Source organism: Anomaloglossus baeobatrachus, chromosome 3, assembly GCF_048569485.1.
Source record: "Anomaloglossus baeobatrachus isolate aAnoBae1 chromosome 3, aAnoBae1.hap1, whole genome shotgun sequence".
NCBI classification, from domain to species: Eukaryota; Metazoa; Chordata; class Amphibia; order Anura; family Aromobatidae; genus Anomaloglossus; species Anomaloglossus baeobatrachus.
In genome coordinates, this window is record NC_134355.1 from 326007021 (window position 1) to 326027745 (window position 20725).

General features: G+C 43.8%; 1 protein-coding gene across 2 annotated transcripts in view; it reads left to right on the forward strand.

The window, feature by feature from the left end:
- The window catches only part of WASF1 (WASP family member 1), a 223208-nt gene that overhangs the window by 72263 nt on the left and 130220 nt on the right, over window positions 1-20725 (forward strand). For both annotated transcript variants that reach the window (XM_075340055.1, XM_075340056.1), the window contains exon 2: window positions 15827-15986. In XM_075340055.1, coding sequence (XP_075196170.1) covers window positions 15854-15986 — 133 coding nt within the window. In that variant the 5' untranslated portion in view covers window positions 15827-15853. The remainder of the gene's footprint in view (window positions 1-15826; window positions 15987-20725) is intronic.

Consider the following 20725-nt stretch of genomic DNA (forward strand, 5'->3'; position numbering starts at 1 on the left):
AAACAAATTATATGGTGCATTTTCTCCTGTTAACCTTGTAAAATTGCAAAATTTGGAGATAAAGTAACATTTTTTTTTGGGTGGGGGGGAACTTTTCATTTTTTCCTTCCACATTGCTTTAGTTCCTGTGAAGCACTTGAGGGGTTAATAAGCTTTTTGAATGTAGTTTTGAGCGCTTTGAGGGGTGCAGTTTTTAGAAATGGTGTCACTTTCTACGTATTTCTTTTACTCAAAGTCACTTCAAATTTTTCTTTGTACTCCTTTCCTTTGCAAATCTATACAGTTTTGAAGCCATCAGTTCCAAGAACTGTTATCTTGATTTCATCACTTCAGAGTATAGAGTCCCAGCAGTCTTCATATTTTTCAGCATAGACCCTGGCAAATAGACAACATTCACACTTGCCATCCCTCTGCAGTGCACGCCATATTGTGTCTCGACAAACACTCCCTGGTTTGGGATTCTCCTTCTTTAGCTAGCTGCAGTGAACTTATTTCTATGTCGATTTTCTTTAACCCTTCTCATCAACACACACTCCTGTTAAGGCGTTGACTTCCGTGGTCATGTTGGGGGTCTCTGTGAGATGATTGCAGTTCCATCTTTGTTACATTTTGTAATATTTTTTTGCTACGGTATTCTGACTGATATAATAAAGCAAAGAAAGGACGATAGTATTTACCTGCCAAGGTCACATAAACTATTGGACTATCAGGATGCAGCAGAAAAATAATTTGCACCTGTGTTGCCTCCATCTGTATCAAGGTGGGCTGCTGCATCCTAATAGTGCATCAGTTTCTGTGACCTTGACAGGTATATACTGTTGCTCTTTGTTGTGTTATATTTTGAAATTTTTTGAGGAGTTTTATTCCTTTTTTCTGTGGCTTTGTTTTTTTATTTTAGTATACTGCAAAGCAAATTGTTTCTGATTTTCTTGAAGCCTTCACCTTTTTTTTTTTTTTATTATTATTATTATTATTATTATTATTATTATTTTTTCATGTCTTGTGACAGTTCTCTTTCATGTGGTGCCATTGCTGACGGCATGAAATGGGAAAGGATTTTCTTTGCTAAGTAATGCTCTTTTATAGTCAACTGTCTGCCTGTTTAATGAATAATTCGACTAACCCGTGAATGAATTTGTGTTAATTAGAATTTCGTAATCTAAACTTTAGTGTTCTGCGTTACAGCGACGTCACTAAGCAACCACCCAATCAGAGCGGAGGGGCGGAGATGAGCGGGACGAACATCCCGCCCACTTTCTTCCTTCCTCATTGCTGGCGTGTGGCAAGTAAGGAGAGATTCCTCGTTCCTGCGGCGTCACACGTAGCGATGTGTGCTGCCGCAGGGACGAGGATCAACTTCACCCAAGTGACAGCAGCGATAATTGGGAGAGGACCCCCATGTCAACGAGGAGCGATTTTGGACGTTTTTGCAACGATCCAAAATCGCTCCTAGGAGTCACACACAACGAGATCGCTCCAGCGGCCGGATGTGCATCACAAAATCCATGACCCCAACGAGATCGCTGGAGCGAAATCGTAGCGTGTAAAGCCACCCTTAGACTCATTGAGGATTAGTCTTTTTTAATAAACATGGTCTTGAAGGAATTTGATAGCAACATTTACTTTTTTTGGGTGTCCAAAGCAAATCTTGTTTGCAATCAATGGCTCACATTTGTGTGAGTATTTTGTAGTATGGTATCCCGTAAAAAATGTTGATTTTTGACAGGGTGTGAAAGGTTTGCTGGCAAACTTGTTGGGCTTTACTTGTTTATGCTGAGCACTGTAAATTTGGGTGTTTTTCTAATAGCAAACCGATCTCTGGGGTCTTGGTTCTGAGAACCCCATAAAATTGCAAAATAAATATCCCCGAGATATGCGAAGCTCAGGCAACAGGAAAACACTGCTGAGAAACCTATGCTTTCTCTTGATTCCGTACTTCACTCTGTGTGGGCAGGAGCTGTGCATTCCTCCTGGTACCTTCTTAAACTATGCACGTCACAAGTTTTTGATCTTTCTCAACTGGTCTGAGAATCCAAACTCCTTCCACTGATCTTCTAGCAATTAGAAGAGCACTCATTTAATTATAAAAAAATATATATATTTGCTGTTTAAAGGGAATTTGTTTATGTTGCGCAAACTACAGGCTACATGAATCAGAGCCTAGCTGCCTAATTGCAGTCAGGTATATATTTTTCTGAGAAGATATAGTGAGAAGATCCGAGTGGAGACCATAACCGGAGAGTAGACTAGGCCGGCGCCACACTTGGCCTGCTACTTGGAGTGCTGTTCCAGGTGATTGACAGGTCTCTCACGTAGTGACAAACCTATCAAACACATTTAGGAGCACTGAGATCTTTAACCATAACCAGACCATTTCACCCCTTTGTGACCAGGCATGTTTTGGGGTTTTATTGTGCATGCAATCCTAATGGCTCTAAAATTTTTCTCTTTTGAATATTCAAATAATTTTTGCCTCTTTTAGTCATACATTGGGTTTAATTTTTGTGTTCCTTTTTGTTTTCTAATATCAGGGAGGGTGGAATGGTAAAGGAAAAGGAAAAAAACAAAAACATATACGTATCCGTTTTTTACCTTTTTAATGTATTTCATTTTTTTTTTTTTTTACAACCCAAAGGACCACTAAAAACCTTTTCGAACTGCATTCTCCTTTTACATAAAAATTATTTTCATTTGTTGGACATATTTTTTTTATTTTGATGGGGCAGGGCTAGAAAGAGTGATATTGACTGACAGTATCCTTTTTCCTTTTGTTTTAGCTGTTTTTTCATATTTAATTTTTTTAACTTATTTCACACATCTTGGGGATGAGGGCCATTTTAATACATTATTTTTATTGCCAGTTTCCATTGTAACTGGAGTTGATATATTATCCCTAGTTACAGGGGAAAGTCAGCCTCATAACTTCCTAGCAGAGCTGACTAGGACTTCTAAGACTCTCCAGCTCCTGTTCCTCGCCCTACCCCCACCGATAACATGATCAATATGTCCAGAGGAGGAAACACCTTTAAGGTACCGTCACACTAAGCGACGCTCCAGCGATCCCACCAGCAACCTGACCTGACAGGGATCGCTGGAACGTCGCTACACGGGTTGCTGGTGAGCTGTCACACAGGCAGATCTCACCAGCAACTAGTGACCAGTCCCCAGCCAGCAGCGACGCGTGGAAGCGATGCTGCGCTTGGTAACTAAAGTAAATATCGGGTAACCAACCCGATATTTACCTTGGTTACCAGCACACACCGCTTAGCGCTGGCTCCCTGCACTGCTAGCCAGAGTACACATCGGGTTAATTACCCGATGTGTAGTCTGGCTATGTGTGCAGGGAGCCGGCACTGACAGCGTGAGAGCGGCGGACGCTGGTAACGAAGGTAAATATCGGGTAACCAAGGTAAGGGCTTCTTGGTTACCCGATATTTACATTGGTTACCAGCGTCCGCAGAAGCCGGCTCCTGCTGCCTGCACATTTAGTTGTTGCTCTGTCGCTGTCACACACAGCGATGTGTGCTTCACAGCGGGACAGCAACAACTAAAAAATGGTCCAGGATATTCAGCAACAACCAATGACCTCACAGCAGGGGCCAGGTTGTTGCTGGATGTCACACACAGCAACATCGCTAGCAACATCGCTGTTACGTCACAAAAGTCGTGCCTCAGCAGCGATGTTGCTAGCAATGTTGCTTAGTGAGACGTGGACTTTAGTGTTTCCTAATCTGTATTCACAAGCGCTTGTTTTGCTTGTGTATTCAGCAATTGAGAATGAAAACATGGTAATAAACAATGTTTATCTCCTTTGTCAGGAGTCTGGCTGTGTCTGACATCTGGATTCAACCCCCACAGCTGCATGATCTTGTGCAGTTGGGCATTAAAAGTTTTTAGAATGTCATTGCAGAGTCAAATGTGAACTGCTCTTACCTTTATAGTTTATGGGTGGTCCAGAAGTAGTTCAAGTATATTTTCTCTAAAACATCTGTTTGTTTCAGAGAAAAATGTACCTGGCTTCAATTGTGCAGGAAGTCTCTGATTCATGCTGCCTGTGGATTGGACAACATGAATCTGCTGATAGGTTCCCTTTAAAGGGAACCAACCAGCAGGATTTTCATATATAAAGTAAAGCCAGTGCTACACTGGTGCTAGGATGCTGAATGTAAGCATAGCTTTTGCTCTGAGATTGGAGGTTTTATTTCAGAGATTGTGAAGTTCAGTTGAGTAGACCAATCACTGGTCCGTGCATCTCACTCTGTTCTCAGACCACCAAACAGGTATTTTTAGCAAAATCTCTTAATAATGGAATATATCAGACTTAACCTAATTGAATAGTATCCTTCAAAGTTTTTTCATTTCTATACATAACCTTGTCAACATTGAAATTGCAACGCCAAGAAGGAAATGGAATGGGATTATGAAAATCATTAGATTGATAGATATGTTAATGATATGCAATTGATGACAACATTTTTGTGATGGTCGTCCGAGGAATGTTCTGCCAAGCTAAAAGCACTGAGTACACAAATCATTCTCTGCTCGTAGCTCTTTTTGCAATTGCCAACCAATGATGTCTCCAATCTGTTTGATAGGAGACAAATTTGGAGACGCTGCCAGTAGCACGATTAGGCCTTGCAGGCTGCTCCCTGTACCATGAGCAACATGCGGCCTGGCATTGTCATGTTGAGAAATGGCACCTGGGGTCTTTCATCCAACATGAAGGCCTCATCATGGCACGTCACCACCGGCTATCATTGTGTCTAAGACAAAACAATACTTATTACTGAAGAGGGTAGATTTCTGAACCGGCCTCCATTGCCGTCATGTTCTGCACCATGATAGTGTTTGAAAGCGGTGGCTTGAGTTTAATGGCACATCTGTACCTGGTCATCTGACTTGTAGCTCAATGTTGTGCAAATGTCTTCTGATGGTTTATGTAGACACTGTTAGTCACCTTAGGCTTAGTATATGATGTCTAATTTCACTTTCAGTACAAATTGGATCATTATGCGCCACTTTTCTAACCTTATAAGACCACATGGAAAACTGCTTGAAGAGGCCTTCATGAGGGAATGACACACCAATCATACTCCTGAGATTATGTTGTGGAATAGCATAATGTTTGGTACCTGGACCTTTCTTGTCTTCATTTAGGTACACTAACTGCTCCTCATGACATTGATTTGGTCATGGAGCCAGTAGTGCGGCCATTCCTCCAATGTGCCCAAGAAGCCATTTTTTACAGACATATGACATGCTGGTACGTCATTGGCTGGCTCCCTGACTTTGATGCAGACTCATAAGCCAAGCCCGCCTTTTGCCGGGAATTTATGGCTGTAATATTCAGTCATCATCTGCTTCTAACAGTGACATCTGGAGGGGAGCTCCCTCCGTAGCTGCTAGCCTGTTATTTGCCGCTGTCAATCTCTGACAACGGCATTTACAGTGCATCGTTAAAGGTTGCGTCATTTTATGCACCCATTGGTGCACCTGTGATGTGATTGTGTGACGCCCTGGGCAACCCAGGGGTCACAGGTCATAACACCACCACACCCTACACCCCAGTTAGGAACACCAAGGCTAACCTAAAATCCTTGTTGCCTTCCTCCAGGGGCTGATGTCCACACCAGGGGGTGGGCCAGGCGGTTGGCTCCACCCACCGAGGAGTTCACAGCCCTGGAGGCGGGAGAACCAGGCAGTCCAGTTTAGAGGAGTGAAGTAGAAGGAAGTGGTAAAGGAGGACAGTGAGAGTGGTGACAGAAAAGGAACAGTTAAGAAAGCCTGGTCCGGGTGTGTGCCCCGGACTGAGACAGCAAGGTCAGCAGACGGCGGTGACTGTCTGCAGGGGTGACTGCTTGGAGGTTGCTGGAAGGACCGCGGACGGGTGGTGGCCCGGCGGTACCGGAGCGGTATACGAAGAGCAGTCAGCACCAGTGGCAGGGGCCTTTCGGATCCCGGCAAGGCTAGGAGTCGCTGTGAATTTGCCAAATCCGTTAGTGAAGGGGACCTCTGGGTCTCCCAACAAGCAAGTCCCGATTGAAGGCAACAGTCCAACCGTTACAGAGAGACACCGCCACCGCCAGGGCACCAGTTTCTCAGGGCCAGCGCCTGCGGGCAAAGTAGGGCTCCTCCGGCCCATAACCAAGCCGGGGAGCGGGTTAACGGTGGGAACCCATCGAAACCATCATCATCTTAGGTGCAGGAAAAAGGGACCGTCACCGTCAACTACTGGGGAAAGCAAGTGCAGCCGTCCGTGGGAACCGTCTTTCCAGCCGTGTGTTTTACCGAGAACTGTGTCACCGTCTCAGGCCGCAAGGCACCGAGCTGCCCCCGCGTCCCTGCACCCCACCAAGCCTGCATCACCCACCTCATCACTGGGCCCCGGGACAACTACCCCCTACCCACGGAGGGGAAGACTAACATCTAGCTGCTCCATACCATCGCTCCCGGGATCCCCATACAGAGCAGCGGTGGTGTCAACAAATCACCACAACCGTGGGTGGCGTCACGGACAATAAACTATCCCAAATCCCAATTCCCTTTCACTCACGGGCGAGGAGCGCCGCTCGAGTCCCCGGGATCCGGCCCATCGCTCGAGCCACCGAGCAGCAGCAGCAGCAAGCCGCAGCGGCAGCCGGACCCGAGCAGTGGGAGAGCGCGGCGTCCCCTCCTCCGCCCGCGACAACTGCTCGCGGGCCACAGATGAGTTGCCATTACAGCTGGGGGTCTGCTGAACACCCACTTGCCTGTCATGATGGTACTCCTGTGAAAGCCAGCCTATGGATGGCGTTCATAGAAGACCGTGATTCTTGCTGTATACAGCAATACTGTGGCATTACGGTTTATAGCACAAGCGATCAGATCCTTGCACATTAAAGTCCCCAAAAGAAACTATCAAATACCGTGAATATTTTGAAAAAAATGTCGTAAAAAAAATGAAGAAAATAAATAAACATAAAAGTTCAAATAACTCCCTTTTTCTCCCACTAAAAATTAAGAAACATTAAAGTAAAAAATACACATTTGATATCGTAAATGTCAGATCTATCAAAATATAAACTAAATTCATCTAACCGATAAACGGCATAACAAAAAAAAAAAAATCAGAACTGCGTTTTTTCGTCTGCCTAAACAACACAAATTAAAAGGAAAAAAAGGCGATCAACACCTATCTACCCTAAGGTTACATTAATAAAAACATTGGCTCGGAGCGCAAAAAGCAAGTCCTCACGGATCTGTATATCCCAAACATTTACTTCTTTTTGGAAGAATGCCGACATAAACTAACATATATTTTTTTTACCACTTAAATTAAACAAAAACTGTGCATACTTGGTATCTTTTCAGTCTTACCAATCGCAATAATCATACTGCCAGGTCATTTTCACAGTAAAATGAACGCTGTAGATAAAAAACCCAGTAAACAACGGGGGAATTTAACTTTTTTTTACCTATTTTGCCACACTTGCTTTTTTTTTTCCTGGTCTCCAGTACATCACATGACAAAATTGATGGTGCAATTCAAAAGTACAACACATCCCGCAAAAAAACCAAGCCCTCAAACGGCTATGTTGACTGAAAAATATTAAAGTTACCGCTTTTGGCATAAGGGGAGTGAAAAAAAAATAGTGTATAAACGGAAAATCGCCTGGTTGGGAAGGGGTTAAATACGACAGCGCTAGGCCGCATATTACTTGTGCTCCTGTGAACAGCCTGCATGGCCTAAATGTGCTACCATATCGTGTATAGTCTCTCGACTTGTCTCCCATAGAGCACATAAGTGACATCACTGACTGAAAATTCCAAAGGGAGCTGTCAGCAGTGGATCTTGATGTTTTATGTAGCAAGGGCATTCAGTGTGGCAGAGTATTCCTCAAACAACCATTAAAGGGAACCTATCACCAGATTTGGGGCCTGTAAGCTGCGGCCACCACCAGTGGGCTCTTATGTACAGCATTCTAACATACTCTATATAAGAGCCCAGACCGCTGTGTAGAATGTAAAAATCACTTTATAATACTCACCTAATGGTCACGCTGTGGTGGATTTGAGTCAGATAGGCATCTTCATTCTCCGGTGCTGGCGCCTCCTCTTTCAGCCATCTTCGTCCTCCTTCTGAAGCTTGTGTGCATGGCGCGTCCTACGTCATACACACTCGCCGGTCCTGCACAGGTTCACTACAATACTTTGATCTGCCCAGTACAGGGCAGATCAATGTGCACCGGCGCAAGACCTCAATGCCGGCAAGTGTGGATGACGTAGGATGCGTCATGCACCACGGCTAGAGAAGAAGGACGAAAAAGATGGCCGAAAGAGGAGGCACCAGCACTGGAGAACAGACGCCTATCTGACTCAAATCCACCGCAGCACGACCGTTCGGTATTATAAAGTGATTTTTACTTTCTACACGGCGGCCTGGGCTCTCTTATATACAGCATGTTAGAATGCTGTATATAAGAGCCCACTGGTGGTGGCCGCAGCTTATAGGGCAAAAAACTGGTGACAGGTTCCCTTTAATAAGCTCATTGATAGCAGCCAAGCCATATAAGTGCGTGTATTTTTGCACATGATACTCTTGCTGATTAATTTGAGATTCTTTGAAAATGTTTCCATTTTGTCATCATTTGCATATCATTACCATGCCTATCCATCCTGTGATTTTCCTAAGCCTCCTTGGTGGTGAGGAATGTTTGCTTTGATTTGTTTCTTGGTTTACCTGCACAATCACTTTAATCATGGTGAAGGTTTTGTGTGACCTGCATGTCACATTTAAAAAGGCGTTTGCGCTTTGCAGGAAAATTAAGTTAAATTGAAGTTGTCACAACAATCTGTATTGCAGAAATCACTGAACAGTAATATAATTTGACTATTACCTTTATGTGCGGAAGTAAATTGTGACTATTCACAACGTTTCTATGACTGTTGCTTGGTTTTCAAAGGTCTCTTGGCTACAGATCTATGAAATGAATAAATTAGATCAATGGAAATGAACAGCCTTCAACTTCTGCAACTATCTTTGAAGCAGTTTTTTGAGCTAATTAAAGAGAATCAGCAGGTTTTGGGTATGTCATCTGAGAGCATTATGATGTAGTAGAAGAGACAAAGAATCCAACAATGTATCACTTTGTAGCAGCGGTTCTTACACAATCAGACTTTTTAGATTTAACAATGCAGCAGAGCTGAGAAAGCTGTCCACACCAGGCTCTCTTTATGCAATGTCTATAGACCGTGAGCTGCTAATCACAGTAGGGAGCCTACTGAACTAGCAGTCCTCTAGCTAATGACAATCTCCTGAAGCTAAAACAAACATTGCAGGTAAATGCATACAGTGTGATAAGAGACACATCACTGAAATCTGTGTTAACCCCTACAGCATGCTTTCTTCAGATTACATAGCAATCTGCTGACAGTTTCCCTTTTAAAGAGGACCAACCACAAGGATTTTCAGATATAAACTAAAGCCAGTGTTATACCGGTGCTTTAAAAAATCCAGGCACCTGGGGGCTGGAAATCTCCGCAGCCACCCCTGGAAATGGCGCATTGTTTCTTAGCGCCATTTCCAGGCGCTTTACTCGACTTATCCAGTGGCTCTGGTGGCGGTAGTAAGCAGGTTAATACCAGCTTTGTAATCTCAGATGATACTAAGCCCAAAATTCATGTTGTCATGCCAAATTAGACATGGCCACCATGAATTTGTAGTTAACAGTAAATAAATAACCACAACACAGAAAAAAAAACATTTTTTATTAGAAACAAAACAAAAAAAACATTTAGTGACTCCATCTTTATTATAAAAAACTCCTTAGTCCGACGTAGTCCACACTCAGCTCTGCTTCATTGCTCTGTTCAGACAGACAAACTGCTCTCCAGAGAGAGAAGCAGAGAGCATTGTCAGCTCTGCTACAATACTCTGTACAGAATGAGAAGCAGGCTGAGAGTGAGGGGATGACTCCTGCCAGTCTCGCAACGTTATCAGCCCGTACGGCCTGGCGCTCTCAGGACAGGAGTGCCTCAGCTGCATGGAAATACATGCAGCCGACCACCCCTGTCAGGACAGTGCGGCTGTACGGGGTGATGCAGATGCGACACTCGCAGAGTGACAGTCAAAGTTCAGTTAACAGGACCTTCGATGACGTCATAGTTATGTGACCAGTCTGGAGGCCAATGTCTGTACAACAGCCCCCCCCTCCCCATCCCATAACTGTAAAGCTCGAGTTCAGTCATTGGACGTAAGTTTGCGTTATTTCGACCCTGATCTTGATCTTTACAAAACGATCAGGCGAGGCTCCCGATCCCGAACATCGGGGGATCGCCCATCACTAATAATTTTGACTGTAATTATCTTTTTACAGTGAATGCAGCTGATATCTTCATAAGAGAATTATGGGCTGGAGACATTGATCACTTATAGTCTAAAGGCTACTTTACACACTGCTATATCGGTCCCGATATCGCTAGTGTGGGTACCCGTAACCATCTGTTGCGCGACACGGGCAAATCGCTGCCCGTGCCGCACAACATCGCCCAGACCCTTTACACATACCTGCCCGGCGACGTCGCTGTGACCGGCGAACCGCCTCCTTTCTAAGGGGGCGGTCCGTGCGGCGTCACAGTGACGTCACTGAGCGGCCGCCTAATAGCAGCGGAGGGGCGGAGGTGAGCGGGACGTAACATCCCGCCCACCTCCTTCCTTCCTCATAGCGGCCGGGAGGCAGGTAAGGAGAGCTTCCTCGTTCCTGCGGCGTCACACATAGCGATGTGTGCTGCCGCAGGAGCGACGAACTACATCGTTACTGCTGCAGTAACGATAATCGAGAATGGACCCCCATGTCACCGATGAGCGATTTTGCACGTTTTTGCAACGATGCAAAATCGCTCATCGGTGTCACACGCAGCAACATCGCTAATGCGGCCGGATGTGCGTCACAAATTCTGTGACCCCAACGACTCCGCATTAGCGATGTCGCAGCGTGTAAAGCCCCCTTTAAGGATAAGGCTATGTTCACACACTGCATCTTTTACTGCGTTTTTTGTGCATTTTTGAGGTCACAAAGATGCACCTAAATGAATGCCTTTCTTTCCCCCAGCAAAGTCTATGAGATTTCTGTATTGCTGTTCACACTGTGTATCTTTTTGGCTGCGTTTTTGAAGATGCAGCCGAGATGCAGCAAGTCAATTCTTCTCCAAAACACTGGAAAAACGAGAGCCCTTCCAGGCAATAGATTAGACTTTAAAAAAAACCCACTGGGCAAAATGCGGTAAAAACACGGCAAAAACTCATCAAAAACGCATACATTTTTGCCGCGGGTGTGTTTTTTTGGGGGACAAAAAATGCTGTATCTTTGTGGTTAACAAAAAATGCAGTGTGTGAAACATAGCCTTATTATGGTTTTCCAGTATGTCTGGTGAAAATGTCTGCGTTTTTTTTTTTTTTTTTATTGGAATAAGCTAAAAAGGAAGACAAGTGCAATAGCGTCTTAACTGTATATTACCAGTGTTACTGAAGGAAGAAGTGCTCACCTGGTAGGGATTGTGTGTGCACAAACAATCGCTTAAAGGGGTGGTTCACTACTCTGCAATAGTGGCCACACATCCCTGTAAAACTGATAGGGAAGGCTTTTTCTAAATACCTTGTTCAGCCAATTCAGCCTCTGAGCGGCGCTATCACAGTCCACTCATCCTCATGAAGTGAGCCCCCGGGCTCCGTGACCTCTGGGATCCGGTGATGTCACATCAACTTCCAGTTGACCCGACATCACCGTGTCTGGCCCCAGTCTTCCTGAGTGACTGGGCTGTGGGCTGAGTTTCACCATTCATTACATCCCAGCTTCACATATCACGTGCTCTCTCTCCCTCACTGCAGAGCGCCGCAAGCAGACACGATGTTGGGCTGTGATGGGCGGTGAAATGCCAACCACAGCCCAGTCACTCAGGAAGACAGGGTAGGCCTCGGTGATGTCAGGTCAACTGAAGGTTGATGTGACATAACTGGATCCCAGAGGTCACACAGCACAGGGGGCTGGGGGGGTGTCACTTCATGGGGATGAGTGGACCGCGATAGCGCTGCTCATAAGCAGAATTGACTGATCAAGCTATTTAGAAAAGGCCTTCTGTCTCAGTGTTACAGGGATGTGACCACTATTGTAGAGTAGTGAAGTACCTCTTTAATATCACAGCTGCTGCAGTGGCTTGGATAATAAGTCAGGAGACAGGAATTGAAGGGTTAAAACCCGCGCTGCCGGTGGGTGTGAAGAGGACAAGACGTATAAGTATAAGCCAAGTACTTTATTTGGTCTACGCGTTACGAAATATTAATTTCTTCATCAGGGCAGAAACTACTATAAAATCATTGTGATTTTTTTTTTTTGATACGTCATCCATGAAGAAATAAACAGTCAAGTTGGTCACCCTGCCTGAAAGCGGCTTTTACAATGTTAGTCTATAGAGCATCAGAACGAGGCTTCCTAGGCTTGACTTTGTAATTGAGACTTCCGAAGAGTGTGGAGAATGGTGACGTCACTGAGAAGAGGAGTGAAAAGGCACTGGATCCTAGAGAAAGGGGCGGTAGGTGAGTATATAACACATACATACTACACTAAATACGCACACACGCATTTAATGAAATAAAAAAATATTCATGGGAGTTCTTCTTTAATAAGACAAAAAAGCTGCCATCCAAGTGAAGCTGTGTCCAGTGCTGTAGCCCCATCCAAATAATATTGGCTGAGCTGCAGAACTAGACAAGCATGAATGGAAAAGACTGTTGCTGTCCTCCATCTTTATAGGTCAATGACTGTACTAAAGGTCATTGGTGTGTTTATTGTGAACGTTTTGATCCTTGGTACCCACACAAATAAGCAACATTAAGGCTAGGTTCACACACTGCGTTTTTTTGACGCTGCGTTTTTGTGCGTTTTTTGCTGCAAAAACCGCACAAAAACGCACCCGCGGCAAAAAACGCACGCGTTTTGCCGCGATTTGGTGCGTTTTTTTGCTGCGTTTTTGCTCACTGCGTCTTTATGCGTTTTTTATCAGTGAACAAAAAAAAAGGTCTGATGTCATTTCCTTCTTCAATGTCTTCTTCATTCTCCACTAGTTTATGCAGAAGAGCAGACAGCTCCAGAACTACAAGGCTCAGCATACTCCATCCAATAGTGTATGCAGGAGAGCAGACAGCAGCTGCAGAATTACAAGGCTCAGCATGCTCCATCCAGGACTGTATGCTTGAGGGAGAGTCAGGGGGAGCAGACCTACAAGGCTCAGCATCCTCCATCCAATAGTGTATGCAGGAGAGCACACAGCAGCTGTCGAACTACAAGGCTCAGCATCCTCCTTCCAGGACTGTATGCAGGATTTCTTTGCCCCCCCCCCCAAACAAAAAAAATGATGTGGGCTTCGCCATATTTTTGTATGCTAGCCAGGTACAGCAGGCAGGTACGGGCTGCCCCCAACCCCCAGCTGCCTATTTGTACCCGGCTGGGAACCAAAAATATAGGGAAGCCCTTTTTTTTTTAATTATTTCATGAATTTCATGAAATAATTTAAAAAAAAAAAATGATGTGAGCTTCGCCCAATTTTTGAGTCCAGCCGGGTACAACTAGGCAGCTGGGGATTGGAATCCACAGTGCAGGGTGCCCATGCTTTCTGGGCACCCCCGCTGTGAATTGCAGTCCCGCAGCCACCCCAAAAAGTGGCGCTTTCATAGAAGCGCCATCTTCTGGCGCTGTATCCAACTCTTCCAGCTGCCCTGATGCCGGGTGGCTCGCTGGGTAATAATGGGGTTAGGGCTAGCTGTATAGCTGGCCCTAAGCCCGAAATTCATGGTGTCACGCCAATATTAGACATGGCCACCATGAATTTCTAGTAAAGATAAAAAAAAAAACCCAACACACAGAAAAATATTTTTATTAGAAATAAAACACAACACAATTAGTGACTCCATCTTTATTGAAATAAAGAACCCCCCTCCGCAGTAATCCTGGGTCAAGGGTCCCGCGCCGTCCAATCCGGATCCAATATCATCTGATCGGTTTGCTGGAAGGCAAACCGATCAGATGATGTGTCAGGATCAAGGGGCTGAATCACATCACACATCAGCTGATTGTATAAAAGCCGTTTATACAATCAGCTGATGCATCGGTGCAAAAAAAAAAAAAATACTCACTTATGTGCTGATTACCGGCAGCTCCTGGAGCGATGGGGCGGGAGTCTGATCCTCTCCGATCGCTGCAGCAGCTGCCGGTAATCAGGGATGAAGTCTCCTGACGCATCCGCTGATAACCGGCTGGGCGCCGGCGTCAGCCCGAGACTTACGATCAGCTGATGCGTCAGGTGACTGCATCAGGTGATCCATCGCCAGGTCCTGCATCCTGCAGGCATACGTACCCGGGGAGACTGCACACACCCGGAGCGGCGGTACCAGTAGGAGGATCTGGGAGCGGGCATGGCACCGGGAGTCTGCAGACAGGAGAGTATGACTTTTTTTTTCTTTTCTACTGTTCACTTTTGTTTTCACAGCCGCTTCCACCTCCCACCCGAACATGGCGCCGCACGGCAGCATACATGCCCAGGACGGGAGGTGGAAGCGGCGGTGACGGTACCGGGAGGATTCACGCTTCTGTGTTTACTGACAGAAGGAATCCTCTTCCTGTACATGTCACTTTACTACCCACCTCCTGCATTTATAGCTGCGTTTTTGGTCTTGGAAACGCACCAAAACGCAGCTATTTGCGTTTCTCATTGCGTCTTTCAACATCCCATTGCACTCAATGGATGAAAAGCGCAGTGAAAAACGCGGGAATAATTGACATGCTGCATTTTTGTGGCACCACAAAAACGCAGCTGAAAAAAAACGCTGTGTGCAGACAGCAAAAATGAAAACTCATAGGCTAGGTTCGCACACTGCGTCTTTTTGACGCTGCGTTTTTGTGCGTTTTTGGCCGCTAAAAACGTACAAAAACGCACCTGCGGCGAAAAAACGCATAAAAAACCGCATGCGTTTTTGCCGCGATTTGGTGCATTTTTGGATGCGTTTTGCTGCGTTTTTGATCTCTGCGTTTTGATGCGTTTTTCCAATGCATTGCATGGGGGGAAAACGCAGAAAAACGCAGGAAAGAACTGACATTTTTTTTTTTTTAACTCAAAAACGCAGGTAAAAAAAACAGATGTGTGCGGACAGCAAAAATGAAAACTCATAGACTTTGCTGGGGAAGCAAAGTCCTGCAGTTTTGAGGCCAAAAACGCACTCGAAAAACGCGCAAAAACGCCGCGAAAAACGCACTGTGCGCACATAGCCATAGACTTTGCTGGGGAAGCAATGTCATGCAGTTTTCTGAGCAAAAACGCACCCGAAAACTGCGCAAAAGCGCTGCGAAAAACGCACTGTGTGAACTTACCCTGAGAGCAGGTTTCCTAATCCTCCAGTGATAACCTCCTGCTGATAAAACAATTGTTTTATGAAAACTACAGAAAGCAGCTGAGTAAGTAACAGTCACAGGCATTAGGATCTCTATCTCTACATTATGCTGCTCTCAGATTGGGAGGCAAAAGCCTAGTGACAGATTCCATTTATGTGCACCAATTTAATGTGACGGCCTGCTAGATACTTCAACATGTGCTCTCTTGAAAAATGAAAAAGTATTGCGTTATAAGATCGTTTCAGTTCAGGGTATTACTGGCGGCGTATATATGTACAACTTTGACATATATCAGACCGAAGAAAAAAAACAAAAACTGTCTGAAAATATTTTGAAAAGTAACTATGCATTTGTATAACTATGATAACACTTTACAGCCACATTTAATATTGTATCTGTTGTTACAGGTGAGATACTCTCCTCTCTGACAAAGGATGCCACTCGTTAAAAGAAACATCGACCCCAGGCATTTGTGCCACACTGCCCTGCCCAGGGGGATCAAGAATGAATTAGAATGTGTCACCAATATTTCTTTGGCAAATATTATTAGGCAGCTTAGCAGCTTGAGTAAGTATATTTTGATTTCAATACTTCTGTGTGCATGCGGAATATACACTATAGTGTCTGGTTCAGACAAGAACTATAATTATGAGTTTAGCTTAAAGTCAATCACACATAGTGTCTTGAAAAAGTTTTCATACCCCTTGAACCTTTCCACATTTTTTTCACCTTACCCCCTCAAACACCTCCAATCTTCATTCCAGGTTTACAAACAGCTCACATTACATGGATTTGGTCTTGGAACCAGTGATACGGCTATTTGTACAAAATGTCTCAGGAGCGGTTTTTCAACACAAGACCAGGTCGCATGTTGCTGGTGCTACTGTGAGCAGCCTAAGGATATGTGCGCACGTTGCGTAATTGCTTGCAGTTACGCTGCGATCTGCACCGCAGCATAACTGCATACATCCTGCGTCTCATGCACAATCTATGAAGATTGTGCAGGAGACGTGCGCACATGGCGTATTAGAGCGCAGCGCTTCGGCTGCTGCCCGAAGCGCGCATTCTAAGAAGTAACATGTCACTTCTTCGTGCACTCTGCATGCAGCCCCCGCTCTGTCTATGGCAGGGGCTGGGAGGGGCTACATGCAGAGCGCATGAAATCGGCTTTTGTTACTGCAGCGATTTGAAGCGCACGTGTGCTGTTCAAATCGCTGCAGAAATTTCTGCAGGGACAGAACGCAACGTGCGCACATAGCCTAAGAACAAAAGCAAAAACATCAGTTCACCAGTAGTAGAAATAAGTCCAGATCCAAATTCTGTAGGTCTACAGATCAGCGAGGCTGATATCCTTGGATTAGACAAGAAAAAAAAGTAGATAATCCAGCACCAAATTCTATAACATTTGGAATTTATTTGAATCCAGTTAAAATCACAAAAAAGAGAAAAACGTGAGTAAATAATTTTTCAACAAACCCTCTAATCATAATCATCACTTACGTGTTTTGGACAATACACGTCTTTTTTCATAGATATTTGATCATACCAAATGATAAGATTTGTTGAAAACTATTTTTTTACTATTTTTTTTTTTTAATCTTATTTTGTGATTTTGAATTACATTCAAATAAATTACAGATTTTATAGACTTTGGTGCTGGATTATCTAATTTTTTTCTTTGTCGTGAGCAGTCTGGCATATACCCTATAATGAATCATTGGAACATTGTGTGTTCCCTGCCTACCTCAGACCAAATAGTATAAAATAAATAATTTAAAAAAAAAACCAAACAACTACACAACTACATTTTGTAAATCCTATATAATTCCAAATTCGCATTTTGTAAACCCTATATACTATAGCAACTCCAGATATCCTATCAAAAAAAGAGAGAACTTGGTGTCCACAAAGCTGTGTTTATGTATATGTATGTATGTATGTATGTATGTGTATATATATATATATATATATATATATATATATATATATATATATATATATATATATATATATATATATATATATATATAAGAAACGCAGTGCTCCAATATTAAAGCTGAAAAATCAAACCTTTATGCCGTCCTCTTTTCTCTATATTATTGGCGTTTGAAAAATTGCCTGGTATAATTGTAGTTATATATATTTCGATATATATACTAATGTTTTTTTTTATTATTATTATTTTTATTATTATTATTATTATTTATTTATAGAGCACCATTAATTCCATGGTGCTGTACATGAGAAGGGGGTTACATACAGAATACATATACAAGTTACAATAGACAGACTAGTACAGAGGAAAGAGGGCCCTGCCCTTGCGGGCTTACATTCGATAGGATTTTGAGGAGGAGACAGTAGGAGGGGCGTAGGTTGGGCGGCAGCTTTGCACGGTGGTGAGGCGGCAGCTCCGCACGGTGGTGAGGCGGCAGCTCCACGCGGGGGTGAGGCGGCAGCTCCGCACGGTGGTGAGGCGGCAGCTCCGCACGGTGGTGAGGCGGCAATTCCGCACGGTGGTGAGGCGGCAATTCCGCACGGTGGTGAGGCGGCAATTCCGCACGGTGGTGAGGCGGCAGCTCCACACAGTGGTGAGGCAGTGGGGTCATTGAAGATTATAGGCATTTCTGAACAGATGAGTTTTCATGTTCCGTTTGACGCTTGCAAGTGTAGTAGATAGTCTGACGTGGTGAGGCAGCAAGTTCCAGAAGACTGGGGATGTTCGGGAGAAGTCTTGGAGGCGGTTGCATGAGGAGCGAATGCCAGAGGAGGAGAGAAGGAGATCTTGGGAGGATCGGAGATTACGTTTTGGAGTGTAGCGAGAGATTAGTTCAGAGATATACGGAGGAGACCGATTATGAATGGCTTTGTAGGTCAGTGTTAGTAGTTTGAATTGGATATGATGGAAGATTGGGAGCCAATGGAGGGAAATCTGTCACGGGATTTTGTAGTGCAATACTAATTTTATCTATAAATAAGGCCTTAGGAGACCTTTCAGAATCAGTATCTTTTATAGCTCTCCCTTTTCCTGTTATCTTGTAAGTTCGTTGAATTTAGTGTGATGTAGTAACTAGTCAAATGTATGTAAATCCAAACTGCATATGCACTGCTCCCTTTCCCACCTCTCAGTGCAGGCATCAGTGACAGTAAATCTGAACTGAATTTGCACTGCTGTCCCCACCCATACTTCCTCCCACCTATCAGCAGTGATAGTGAATGCACTCTGGAGGAGCAGTGAATATGTAAATTGTATTTACATAGACTTGACTAGCATGCACTGAATTCTACAGAGCTTACAGCAAGATAACCGGATGAGGTAGAGCTATAAAATGTACTGATGTTGTAAGCCCTATTTAATGATAACATAGTAGTGTACAACAAAGCACCTGACAGATTACCTTTAAAGAGGCCACAAAAAGATCATATTCATGGCCTTAAATTGGCACCGAATCTGTTAAAAAATAAACTGGGGTTGAATAGGAATAAACAAATATTTTTCAGCTTGAGGCATACAGGCTTTTCTTTGCAGATTCTGATGCTGTTTTTTAGTTTACCCTAGAAGTGTAATTAAAAAGAATGGGAAATGCCTATGAAGGACATATCAATCTCCTTCCTGCTGGATCCACTTCTGGCTTTAGCTGAAAAAAATGACACCTCAGACTACCCCAAAAAAAAGGCATGTACGTTTCACGTCACAGAATGCAGCATACCAAAAAGTATTTTGGTATCTTGGCCCATCACATGTTGCATCATGAAAAGGTTATCCCCTTCACAACCGGCCGATTTTGCGCTTTCCGTTTTTTTTTTCCGCCATTCTTCTTCCGAGTAACGGAACTTTTTTATTTTTCAATCAATATGATCATGTGAGGGCTCGTTTTTTGTGGAACGAGCTGTACTTTTAAATGAAACCATGAGTTTTACCATATAGTGTAATGGAAAACGGCAAAAAAATTCCAAATGTGGAAAAATTGCATAAAATGTGCGATAGCACTAATGTTTTTCAGATATTTTATTCACTGTCTTCACTATATGGTAAAACTGATGTGTGGGTGTGATGCCACAGGTCATTGTGATTTCGTAGACACCAAACATGTATAGGTTTACTTTTATCTAAGGGGTTAAAAAAAATCAGACGTTTTTCTGAAAAAAGTGGCACACATTTTATGCCATATTCCGTTACCATAGCGTTCTTAAATTTCGGGATCTATGGCTCAGTGACGGCTTATTTTTTGCTTCTTAGGCTGACGTTTTTAATGATACCACTTTTGCGCAGATGCTACGGATTGATCGCCTGTTATTGCATTTAGCGCAAAATTTGTGGCGACCAAAAAGCGTAATTTTGGCGTTTGGATTTTTTTTTGCCGCTACGCCGTTTACCGATTAGATTAATTGATTTTATATTTTGATCGGGCATTTCTGAACTCATCGATGGCAAATATGTGTATATTTTTTTTTTTTAACCCTTTAATTTTCAATTGGGTGAAAGGGGGTGAGTTGAACGTTTTAGGTTTTTTATTTTATTTTTTTTTTTTAAATTTTTGAAAACTTTATTTGAAACTTCTTTTTTTTTTTTTTTTTTTTTTAATTTTACTAGGTCCCCTAGGGGACTATATGGATCAGCAGTGTGATCGCTCTGCCATATCTGCTGATCAGAGCTACACAGCTGTCAACAGCAGATATACTCATTTGCTGTCTCACCCAGGTCTCGGTCGGGTGAAACGGTAAGTGAGTCATGTGAGCTACAGGAGTCATCACATCACCCTGTGCTACCATGACAACCACTGGAAGTGACGCAATCACGTCACGTGACTTCCGGTTTTGGCGGTATGTAAACGTTTACCGCAATCGCGATTATAATGGCGCTGTCACTTATTGACAGCGCCATTTAATGGGTTAAACGGCATGGGCGGATAACGAATCCGCTTGTGCCTGGCAGGCGGCAGCAGCGGGAGATTAACCCTATGACCGCTAGGACGTCATTTTACCGCCCGCGGTCATTAAGGGGTGTTAAAGACAATATTTTGGGAGGGTGTTGATAGATGTCATCTGACTTTGTGATGGGTCCACCTATCACACATTCTTAGAAACTGTTCATCTAGTGTTACTGAATTTATACAGCAGTGTCCGTAGAGGCCATGAAATAGTTATATAGACACTCATTACGGAATGGCTCCTGCCTGCCAAGATTCAGCCGCTCAGAGCTGCCACCACCACAGCAGTTCTGCGGGGAGGTGTAAAACCAGTCATTATCCTCTTTACTATCTCCAGAATGATGATTACATTTTAAAATACAATTTTGAAATGATTCT